Source organism: Ahaetulla prasina, chromosome 3, assembly GCF_028640845.1.
Source record: "Ahaetulla prasina isolate Xishuangbanna chromosome 3, ASM2864084v1, whole genome shotgun sequence".
NCBI classification, from domain to species: Eukaryota; Metazoa; Chordata; class Lepidosauria; order Squamata; family Colubridae; genus Ahaetulla; species Ahaetulla prasina.
The window spans coordinates 115563764-115576536 of record NC_080541.1 but is presented as its reverse complement, the minus strand read 5'-3'; the positions used below and the strand labels follow the sequence as shown (position 1 = coordinate 115576536).

The 12773-nt window shown below is 35.7% G+C and overlaps 1 protein-coding gene across 6 annotated transcripts in view; it reads left to right on the top strand.

Moving 5' to 3' along the window:
* The first annotated feature begins 4272 nt into the window (after positions 1–4272).
* Positions 4273–12773, top strand: part of PDE4DIP (phosphodiesterase 4D interacting protein) — a 473453-nt gene continuing 464952 nt past the window's right edge. For all 6 annotated transcript variants that reach the window (XM_058176225.1, XM_058176223.1, XM_058176219.1 and 3 more), the window contains exon 1: positions 4273–4598. In XM_058176225.1, the coding sequence (XP_058032208.1) occupies positions 4567–4598 (32 nt within the window). In that variant the 5' untranslated portion in view covers positions 4273–4566. The remainder of the gene's footprint in view (positions 4599–12773) is intronic.

Below are 12773 nucleotides of genomic sequence, written 5' to 3'. Positions count from 1 at the left end.
TATCTAAATTCATAAATTTTACTTTCCATCCTTCACAATGAAATAATATCATCCCATAGGTTTATACCATACAAATAACAAATAACAAAAATCCTATAATTTATATCCTAAACAAATCAATTCCAGAACCATAATCATCATATTCACATCTTAAACATTCCTTCCTTCTCCTATTCTATTTTGCATCATTTCCAAACCCATTAACTTAGCATCTAACAACAAAGGATTCCCACTCTTTAAAACATTAATATAGACGTGTCTTGCTTTCATAACTGTACTAAGAAAATACTTTCTGCCTCTAAAATTCACTGACAGACCCATTGGAACTTCCCATCTAAAATATATCTGATGTTTCTTAAACTCATCCACTAAAAAAGCAAATTCTCTTCTCTTTCTTAACATTTTAGGAGGAATTTCCTTCATCATTTTTATATCTTGTCTCAATATTTGAAATTTATTTTTATAAAAGGCTTGCAAAATTTCATACCTAATCTTTTTAGTTGTAAAATAAATAACCACATCCCTCGGTAATCTATTTTGTCTTGCCCACCAAGAATTAACACGATAAATTCTTTCAATATTAATCTCAAAGTCTTCTGGCTCTACACCCTTTATCTGAGCAAAGGCTTGCGTAAAAATCTCTTTTAAATTTTCCTTCCTACTTTCCCTCAATCCCCTCACCCTTATAGCATATTCCATTAATCTATATTGTAATATTACTCTTTCTTCATCTGCCCTATCTACCTTTGCCTGTATATCTTCCATCTTATTATCTAAGTTCCAATTGTTTTGATTCTTTTGAATTTCCTCTATTTTCCTTTGCAACTCTAAATTAGCTTTATTAATCTCTTCAAAACTATCCTCCATCTGAATACAAGAGCTTAATATTTGCGAAATTGCATCCTTTACCATTTTCATTTCCCTCTTCTGTTCTTCCACTACTTCCTTAAAATCCAACATCTCTTTCTCTATTTCATCAAATTTTTGATCTATTTCTGAAAAACGAATCTCCAGAAACTCCTATAAAAAATTTCTTAATTCCTCTTTAATTTCTTCTTTTAATTTTCGAATCTGAACTGAAGAAATTTCAAAATTTTTAGTGGCTTTTGGTACTATTTGCTTAAAAGCCATTTTTTAAAATATAACCTAACAAAGGACAAAAAGAGGTTAAAAAAGAAAAATTCAAAAAACTTTTCTTCTAAATCACTATAATCCCAAAGAAGAAGAAAAAATATAAATCATAAAATTCTCATTTCTTCCATTTAGTCAGTGTCTTCTTGTATATCTCCTAGTTCCACACTAGCTGTTAATAAGCATTTCCTTAACTTTCATTTCCAATACACACATTCCACAAAATGCCATTTGCTTTTTTCTCTCCTATCTTCGCAACAAATGTATCCTCAGGGGCTTGCAGTCTTCTTTCAAATAAATGCTAGAACTCCAGTTTCTGCTCTGTCCACGTTAAAATCCATCACAAATCAATTTCTGCCATGGAGACTGGACGCTACGTTTTTTTCTGCCAAAAGGCAGATGCCCTCCGAGTCTGGAGCTTTTCAGGCTATGGAAGGAGCACTCCCCTCAAACCTCCAGAAACTTTTTCTGTGGCTTCTTTGGGTGTCTCAACTTCAGCCTGAATGCTCATCTCTTCCTCTTTGCCCGAGGGGGAGATTTACAAGCTGTCGGACAACTGATTTACGGTGTCCTGACAGCTCTACAGACTACAGAGTTAGCAGTCTAAAAAAGACTGCTTTTCAATGCAGTGGAGCCAACCCGGAAGTCCCTACCTCGCATTTCTTGACTGGCAAAATCTATTTTCATCCTGTATCACTGCTGAAGACCACTACAGAGTTTTCCTACTCAAAATCAATAGAGTCATTAAACTCTACGTACCACAAACCACCACAAAAATCAAGAAAAACAAATTACCCATATCAATAAAAAAGCTTCAATCCAAAAAAAATCCCTTTGGAGAAAAAACAAAAAGGGACATGTAGCTAATTTCAAAAACCAATACAGAGATATATGCAACCAAATAAAAATTGAATTCACCAATTACCACACCAAGCAAGAAGAAGACCTTCTGTGCACAAATTCCAGTCATGCTTTTTATAATTTTGTGAACAACAAACTTAATGACTTGAGATCCATCCCACCACTAAAAGAATCTAATGGCAAAGAAAATAATGATGAAACAGTTAAAGCAAACCTCTTTAACACATTCTTCGGCTCAGTCTTTGTTAACAGTAATGGCTCATACCCAACATTCCCCAACTGCACCAACAACGACTTTTGATTTCACTGAAGAAAATGTTGAAAAAGCTCTTGGCAAACTGAAACCATCCCTATCTATAGGACCTGATGGACTATGTGCATACCTCTTAAAAATGCTTTCCACTAATATAGCAGAACCCCTAAGCATAATCTTTGGAAAAACCTTCACGACCAGTTCCCTTCCCAAACTTTGGTCACTAGCCATGATCATCCCTGTCTTCAAAAAAGAAGACCCCAGCTTAGTTGAAAATTACAGACCAATATCTCTATGCTGCGTCATCTGTAAAGTTATGGAATCTATCATCAACCAATCCATTATCCTCCACCTAGAAACAAACAATCTACTCTCTAATAATTTGGTTTCAGAAAAAAATTATCATGTAACTTACAACTTCTCCACTGCAAAAACATATGGACTACTAATCTTGATCAAGGCAAAGCAATAGATTCAATCTACATAGACTTCTGTAAAGCTTTTGATTCAGTAGTACACGATAAACTTCTCCTAAAACTAAAATCCTACGGCATTTCAGGACCTCTTCACAACTGGATAACTGCTTTCCTGTCAAACAGACAACAAGTGGTCAAAATTGGCAATGCTCTATCAAATCCTGTTCCTGTCAAAAGTGGCGTTCCTCAAGGCAGCGTTCTTGGACCAACGCTCTTCATACTATACATAAATGATTTCTTTGACATTATCTCAGGTTATTGTGTTCTCTTTGCTGACGATGTCAAATTATTTAACACCACCAACAATACTACTACCCTTCAAAAAGACCTTGACTTTGTATCCTATTGGTCAAAAACTTGGCAATTCCAAATCTCAACCAGCAAATGTTTTGTCTTACACATTGGAAAAAAGAATCTAAACACTAAATACAAACTCGATGGACATTACCTTACAGATGACCCCCCACCCTGTTAAAGACTTTGGAGTTTTCATATCCAATGATCTAAGTGCCAAAGCCCACTGCAACTACATCGCAAAAAAGGCTTTAAGAGTTGTAAACCTAATCTTACGTAGCTTCTTCTCCAGAAACACTACACTACTAACCAGAGCTTATAAAACATTTGCTATACCAATTCTTGAATACAGCTCGCCTGTCTGGAACCCATACTGCATTTCAGACATCAATACAATTGAACATGTCCAGAAATATTTTACAAGAAGAGTTCTCCACTCCTCTGTAAACAACAAAATACTTTATGCCACCAGACTTGAAATCTTGGGTTTAGAAAACTTAGAACTCTGCTGCCTTTGACAGGACCTGTGTTTAACTCATAGAATCATCTATTGCAATGTCCTTCCTGTTGAAGACTACTTCAGCTTCAATCACAACAATACAAGAGCAAACAATAGATTTAAACTTAATGTTAACCGCTTCAATTTTGATTGCAGAAAATATGACTTCTGTAACAGAGTTGATAATGCTTGGAACACACTACCGGACTCTGTGGTGTCTTCTCAAAATCCCCAAAGCTTTAACCAAAAACTGTCTACTATTGACCTCATCCCATTCCTAAGAGGACTGTAAGGGGCGTGCATAAGAGCACAAACGTGCCTACCATTCCTGTCCTATTGTTTCCTTTCATTATATCCAATTAATATAGTTATTACATACTTATGCTTATATATATGCTTATATATTATATAGTTATTTTCATGCTTATGCTTATATATACTGTTGTGACAAAATAAATAAATAAGAATAAAATTCTTTTTGTCCTCTGTCATGGTGCTGTACTTTATCTTACCTTCCTAACACCTGCTGCAGTCATTATCTGCCTATAGTCCTGAAGAGAAAGATTAGTCAAATTAGCTATGTCTCTCAGACTTATTAATCTCCTGCAGTTGGTGTGGGATGGCTGTGAAGTATCAGCAGAGTTACAGAGCAATCCTTATCTCAAATTACACCAGTTGAACATGTGCCTGTTTGTTCATGAGAGTCTCTGCCAGGAATTTCTTAAATACCTCCCTGAGATAAAAAAAGCAAGTGATTCTTAGGCTTCTTGTCCACTGAGCAGGGCTTTTAGTTCCACAGTGCAGCTGGTATTGAAAGGTTGAGTTCACTTTTGTGATAAACCTCCTCTACACAAGTATAGCCATTTCCTTGGCCGTTTTTGCTTCACAATATTATTGGAGTGAAAGGGATGTGAGAAGACTTTCACCCCATGGATTCCCAAACATGTCTAATGGATATCGTACACTGTCTCAGCATCTCAACGACTTGAAGAAGGAGAACTTCAGCCTTAAGTTGCGCATCTACTTTTTGGAGGAGCGTATACAGCAAAAGTATGAAGAAAATAGGAAGGACATCCACAGGCAGGTGAGTCGCAATTGTTTGTTTATTTACTTATTTATTCATCAAAAATTACAAATTTGAATGAACAAAAGGAAAGAACTAAAATGTGCAGGGATGATAGGCATGCTAGTACAGGTCTCATGCCCCCTTAGGGAACCTCTTAAATATGGGATGAGGTCCACAGAAGTTAAACTGGAATTAAAAGTGTGAAAGTTAATAGCTGAGACAACAGAATAGGGTAAGATATTTCAGACTTTGACAACTTTGATACAAAATTTTTTTTTTTTACAATTAAGTTTACAGTGGTTTACATTAAGTTTAAAGTGATTATATGGATTACATTATGATTAAAACTAAAGAAATCATTTATACTGTAGGTAAGATGTTACTATGTACAATTTTGTATTCAATATCTAAATCTGATTGCAATCATCACAGTTCTAAACTATGCAAAACAAGAATTTCAAGCCTAGTAACATTAAGGTATTCTATTATGGGCAGAAGAGTGCAAGCCTTTTCTTGTAAAGTACTTCTGAACTCGCTCGATTGTATTAACATCTGATATGTGGTAAGGATTCCAAACAGTTGAACAATATTCTACGATCAGCCTAACATATATTTTGTAAGCTCTACTGAGCAATACAGTGTTTCCAGGAAAAAAAACTTTGTAGAATTAAATTCACACGTTTTAGTGCTTTTTTTTTTTAGCAATGCTAAACAATGAATTTTAGAATATAAATTATAATCATTACACCCACGTCCTATTGGGACTGGATGATGGGGTAATGATGCCACAGTTGAACTTTTCTGAATCTTTAGGCAGAGTTTAGTTTTATTTTTATACTATGTTGAAAAAAGTCATTGTAGGAAATGATTAATATTTCAACATGCTTAAACAATTTGTTTTGTCACTGAAAGTTAGGCTCCTGATAAAGTTGGCTTTCAGTCAGGACCAATAGCTATTTCACTAAAGAAGGAGACAGGATTCTGATCCAACTACCTCTGCTTTTTTTTTTTTTTTTTGTTTACATTTATATCCCGCCCTTCTCCGAAGACTCAGGGCGGCTTACAGTGTGTAAGGCAATAGCTTTTATCAGCTTTTATACATAATTTCTTAAGAAAAATTATTGATGTATTGTCTCCAAAATTTCTGAAAGAATAGTGTGATATATCAAATGCCTATATGAATTTATGTGTATATGTTCAGGGAACTGAGCACAAACCTAAGGTGAAAAGTTTCAGTGCCTGGGTCTATGTACAGTTTTAGTTGTAAAAAATAAAGGTGGGACATAATTTTAATAAATAAATGTAATGGTATGTGGCAACCCAACAAGAACGACACAGACTTCAGAGGATAATTAGAACTGCAGAAAAAATAATTGCTACCAACCTGCCTTCCATTGAGGACCTGTATACTGCACGAATCAAGAAGAGGGCCGTGAAAATATTTACAGATCCCTCACATCCAGGACATAAACTGTTTCAACTCCTACCCTCAAAACGACGCTATAGAGCACTGCACACCAGAACAACTAGACACAAGAACAGTTTTTTCCCGAAGGCCATCACTCTGCTAAACAAATAATTCCCTCAACATTGTCAAACTATTTACTAAATCTGCACTACTATTAATCGTCTCATAGTTCCCATCACAATCTCTTTCCACTTATGACCGTATGACTGTAGCTTTGTTGCTGGCAATCTTTATGATATATATTGATATATTGACCATCATTTGTGTTGTAAATGTTGTACCTTGATGAACGTATCTTTTCTTTTATGTACACTGAGAGCATATGCACCAAGGCAAATTTCTTGTGTGTCCAATCACACTTGGCCAATAAAAAATTCTATTCTATTCTATTCTATTCTAAAGATACAAACCCTCTCATTATTAAATATGCTTATAACTACTTTCACCTATAGCATGAAAATCATCAATATAATCTGCCTAACTGGTAATTAAATCAAACAACATTAATAATTTATGTTAACTTTGAACCTGGAAAGTGATGTCATTTAATAGTGTGTCAACAGTAAAATATAAAATACAATATCATATTTGGGCAAATAAAACATTTTTGAAGATGACTTCTTAATTAGCAGTTTACTGATGGAAAGTAAGGTTTTAATGTACAGCTGATGAATACACCTGGGTGCTCACCGAAAGAAACTGTTAGGTAGTTCACATGTATTACTTGGCAGATTTGGGCTAACCAATATTTCTGCATTAATAGATTTCATAACATTTTTGCTCTTCTACCTTTTTTAACAAATTAACTATAAAAGGATGCATCTAAAGCACTCTACTGCTTAAAATACTGGAGAGACCATTCAGTTTTTCAAATGCTGAAATAATAACTTTTAAGCTGTAGTAAGAAATCCTGATGTTCCTTAGATGATTATCTGGGAGTTTCCACATAAAGGTCAGAAATGGTAGAAAAACTTTCTTGAAAGATAGCTTGTCTGTCACTGTTGATTTTCTTGGCAATGTGCAGCTGTTACAAGAGATCAGACTTGTTTGGGGGCACATTCTCTATTCATTCAGTGGTATTTTATTTATTTATTTATTTATTATTTACATTTCTATACCGCCCTTCTCCAAAGACTCAGGGTGGTGGTAGAATGAAGGACAGACAGACTTCAAGTTTGTGTGGTCTATTTTGATTGTTTACTAGAATACTGACTCTGCCAACTAGAGCTAAATACAAATAAAGGCTCAGAAATCTGTGGCAAACGATGAACCTCACACTGATATCTATGATACACACACACACACAAAAAACAAAACAAAAAAAAACACCGTATACATATATACATATAAACACACACACACACACAAACACACACACACACACACACACACACACACACACACACCTTTTCCTGAAAGACTAATGTAGTCTAATGTAGCTGTTGGACTCAATTTGCACAATACAGATACCCATTGTCAACCATGATATAACTGTGAACCACAAACTCAACACAGAGGTGTGTTCTCACCAAACACTAATGAGCTAAAACAAGGTTGGCTCATTTGGGATTCAATATGCCATGAAATGCAAGCATTAAAAACATATACAAAGTTGAAAGAAGTCTAAAATATACAATTAATACTTATTTTACAAATGAGGAACACTGAGACTTAGAGATAATGCATTGCCTCAAGATCAGTTATCCTACTCTTAAAATATCAGGAATCAAAAACTGTTGGAGATCTACTACAAATTACAAAGCAATCTACCAGGAGATATATCTACCAGGAGAATGGTGCACAGTAATATCTTCACTCAAAGATGCTCTTAAAACATTTACTTAGTAGCAGTGAAAGTATTTCTCCAAGCTTAAATGACATGGTGGGATAGTTTTTTAAAAGAAAATAGGGAAGAAAGGACTAACGTTCTTTCCTTTTGTTCCTTCCTTAGTGTTGCCTGTTACTAGTATGAATATTAGGTTTTGGGCACTTCCACGCAGCATCATTTCCATTTCCTCTACAGAATTTACAGCAAATTATATTATCTTTATCTTTTTCAGACCTTAAAAGATTGTTTCCCAAGATTATTAATAAAAGAGTGCAAATATAACATTTAGTCAATGCTCTATCCTCTGAGATATAAAAGTTCCTGGAGTAATAAATGTTCCTTTTCCAAAGAGAAAAGGAGAAGTTCCCCAGATATGCAACAGTGTTCCTAGTACATGACAATTTTTCAGACATTTTTATGACCAATGACCAATCTGATATGGAGTGCAGAAACAAAACAAGTGGTTAACATGAACTGGATTCTGGTTTTTCTGAGGAAATTTAGGCAGAAAAGGAGGCTAGAATGCAAATGGCGAAAAATTGCTTTGAAATTCATTGCTTTGAAATGGTTGGTTTCTACTACACCCTCAATTCATTATGCAAACAAACTTTTAAGAATGGTCAAGAATATATTGACTTCTAGAATACTTTTTGGGGGGGCATGGTGGTTCAGAAATTAGTATTTGTGTACCTGCAGACATTCTGGGAGGAGGTTATTTCAGTGGTTTTTAGTCTGAGTTACAGTTTGATCGGGGGGGGGGAGTATAACAATTAAAGTATAACAATATAAACAATTTGGTTTCAGAAAAAAATTATCCTGTAATTTACAACTTCTGCAGTGCAAAAACATATGGACTACAAATCTTGATCAGGGCAAAGCAATAGATGCAATTTACATAGACTTCTGTAAAGCTTTTGACTCAGTGGTACATGACAAACTTCTCCTAAAACTAAAATCCTACGGCATCTCCGGACCCCTCCACGATTGGATAACAGCATTCCTGTCAAACAGACAACAAGTGGTCAAAATAGGCAGTGCCCTATCAAATCCTGTTCCTGTCAATAGCGGCATTCCCCAAGGCAGAGTCCTTGGACCAACACTTTTCATATTATACATTAATGATCTCTGTGACCATATTATAAGTAATTGTGTTCTCTTCGCTGATGATGTTAAACTATTTAACACTACCAACAACACAGCTACCCTTCAAAAAGACCTTGACTTTGTGTCAGAATGGTCAAAAACTTGGTAACTCCAAATCTCAACCAGCAAATGCTGTTTCTTACACATTGGAAAAAAGAATCAGAACACTAAATACAAGCTCGATGGACATTACCTTATAGATGACCTTCACCCCCTCAAAGATCTTGGAGTTTTCATATCAAATGATCTAAGTGCTAAAGCCCACTGCAACTACATCGCCAAAAAGGCTTTAAGAGTTGTAAACTTAATCTTGCGTAGCTTCTTCTCCAGAAACACTACACTACTAACCAGAGCATATAAAATATTTGCTAGATCAATTGTTGAATACAGCTCACCTGTCTGGAACCCATACCTCATTTCGGACATTAATACAATTGAGCGTGTCCAGAAATATTTTACAAGAAGAGTTCTCCACTTCTCTGAATACAAAAAAATACCTTATGCCACTAGACCTGAAATCCTGGGTTTAAAAAATTTAGAACTCCGCCGCCTTCGACATGACCTCAGTTTAACTCATAGAATCATCTGTTACAATGTCCTTCCTGTTGAAGACTACTTCAGCTGCAATCACAACAATACACAAGCATACAATAGATTTAAGCTTAATGTAACAACAACAACAGAGTTGGGACCTTGGAGGTCTTCTAGTCCAACCCCCTGCCCAGGCAGGAAACCCTACACCATCTCAGACAGATGGTTATCCAACATTTTCTTAAACATTTCCAGTGTTGGAGCATTCACAACTTTTGCAGACAAGTCGTTCCACTTATTAATTGTTTAACTCTCAGGAAATTTCTCCTTAGTTCTAAGTTGCTTCTTTCCTTGATCAGTTTCCACCCATTGCTTCTTGTTCTATCCTCAGGTGCTTTGGAGAACAGCCCAACTCCCTCTTCTTTGTGGCAACCCTTGAGATATTGGAACACTGCTATCATGTCTCCCCTAGTCCTTCTTTTCATTAAACTAGGCATACCGAGTTCCTGCAACCGTTCTTCATATGTTTTAGCCTCCAGTCCGTAATCATCTTTGTTGCTCTTCTCTGCACTCTTTCTAGAGTCTCAGCATCTTTTTTACATCGCGGCAACCAAAACTAAATGCAGTATTCCAAGTGTGGCCTTACCAAGGCATTATAAAGTGGTACTAACACTTCAAGTGATCTTGATTCTATCCCTCTGTTTATGCAGTCCAGAACTGTGTTGGCTTTTTTGGCAACTGCTGCACACTGCTGGCTCATATCTAAATGGTTGTCCACTAGGACTCCAAGATCCCTCTCACAGTTACTACTATTGAGCAAGGTACGACATATCCGGTAGTTGTGCATTTTGTTTTTTTGGCCTAAATGTAGAACCTTACTTTTTTCACTGTTGAATTTCATTTTGTTAGATAGCGCCCAATGATCTAGTCTGTCAAGATCTTTCTGTATCTTGAGCCTATCTTCTGGAGTGTTGGCTATTCCTGCCAGCTTGGTGTCATCTGCAAATTTGATGAGTTCCGCATCTATCCCCTCGTCCAAGTCATTGATGAAGATGTTGAAGAGTACTGGGCCTAAAACAGAGCCTTGTGGTACTCCACTGCATACTTCCCTCCATGTGGATGTAGTTCCATTGAGGACTACACATTGAGTGCGGTTGGTCAGCCAGTTTCGAATCCATCTGATGGTGGTGCTGTCTAACCCACATTTTTCTACTTTATCTAGTAGTAGGTTATGGTCTACTTTATCAAATGCTTTATTGATGCAATATTTACTTTACTGATACTAATGTGAACCTTTCCAATCTTGACTGCAGAAAATATGACTTCAGTAACAGAGTTGTTAATGCCTGGAATGCACTACCAGACTCTGTGGTCTCTTCCCAAAATCCCCAAAGCTTTAACCAAAAACTATCTACTATTGATCTCACCCCATTCCTAAGAGGTCTGTAAGGGGCATGCATAAGAGCACCAGCATGCCTATCATTCCTGTCCTAATGTTCCTTTTGATTGTATCCAATTTCGTATAGTTATTACATACTTATGCTTATATATATGCTTATATATCGTATTGTTATTTCATGCTTATGCTTTTATATACTGTTGTGACAAATAAATAAAATAAATAAATAAAATAAAGTAGCAATGCTTCGCTTTCTCCTTTGGGAGCATGGCACAAAGAGTGTTACTATTGCTGCTGCTTTACCTATCTCATCAGATGTTTTTGATACAGTTCGTGAATGTGACCCCATGGCAAACACAGTTATTTACCCATAATAAAATTTGCAGCATCAACTAGGACAATACCAGTCTTACTATATATTTTTGAATTTTTAAAAAGTATCAACAGCTATAGAAATGAGTGATCTAACACGATCAACCTTCTCAACCTGGTGTCTTCATAATATATTTAAATGTAACTTTTGTAATCCCTGGTGTCCTTGATATTGACTAATGGTAATTGGAGAAGAGCAGAAGTTATAATTGGACACACTAGGAAGGCATCAAATTTAGAAAAAGTTCAAGGTCATACAATATATGAACTACTAAAAATTTTGGACAAAATTATCCATTAAATTTTTCTGAGAAAGTGTGTTTATCAAGGATAAGCGATAAATTAGGACATAGCAGGAAGCAATATATGGACTATTTTTACAGTATGAAAATTAATACCAATGGGAAAGGATGAAAAGTCTTTTACTATCAAAGAATGGGAAAGACTCAAAATCATAGACAGCCACCCCCCATCAAAATAGATGCTTGTTGATTCAATAGATCAGTATTAATTAGGTATAATACAGCTTCACATCTTGATAATAAGAGCTTGTACCAAGAGTTTGTAATCATCTTGCTAGAGAAAGGTTACTATGGTGTTGACAGTTGCTGTTGACAAAGCAAGAGCAGCTGCTATGGTACTGAGCTGCCAGCCAAAGGCTTGCTGTTCTCAAATAGAGAAATTATAAATAGTTGGGTTACTTAATCAGATGTTTATGACGGAGTCATGGGACTTATCAGTCTTTAGGAAAAGTAGTATCACATATAAACACACACAACAAAGAATGTTCTTTCTGTGTCAACTCAGAAAGCTCAAACTGCCCAAGGAGCTGCTGATACAATTCTACAAAGGAACTATTGAGTCTGTCATCTGCAACCCAACAAGACAGATATAGACTTCAGAGGATAATTAGAACTGCAGAAAAAACAATTGCTACCAACCTGCCTTCCATTGAGGACCTGTATACTGCACGAGTCAAAAAGAGGGCTGTGAAAATATTTACAGACCCCTCAAATCCTAGACATAAACTGTTTCAACTCCTACCCTCAAAACAACACTATAGAGCACTGCATAACTAGACACAAGAACATTTTTTCCTGAATGCCATCACTCTGCTAAACAAATAATTCCCTAACACTGTCAAACTATTTACTAAATCTGCACTACTATTAATTTAATGTTTTATTTATTTCTTTATTTATTTTTGCCGAGTACATATTAGATAATATATATAAATATAAGCATGAATTTAATACATAAAGTGAATACAATTAAAGGGAACATTAGGACAGGAATGGTAAGAATGTTGGTCCTCTTATGCATGTCCCTTACAGACCTCTTAGGAATGGGTGAGGTCAACAGTAGACAATCTTAGGTTAAAGTTTTGGGGGTTTTAGGATGAGACCACAGAGTCTGGTAGTGCATTCCAGGCATTAAAAACTCTGTTATTGA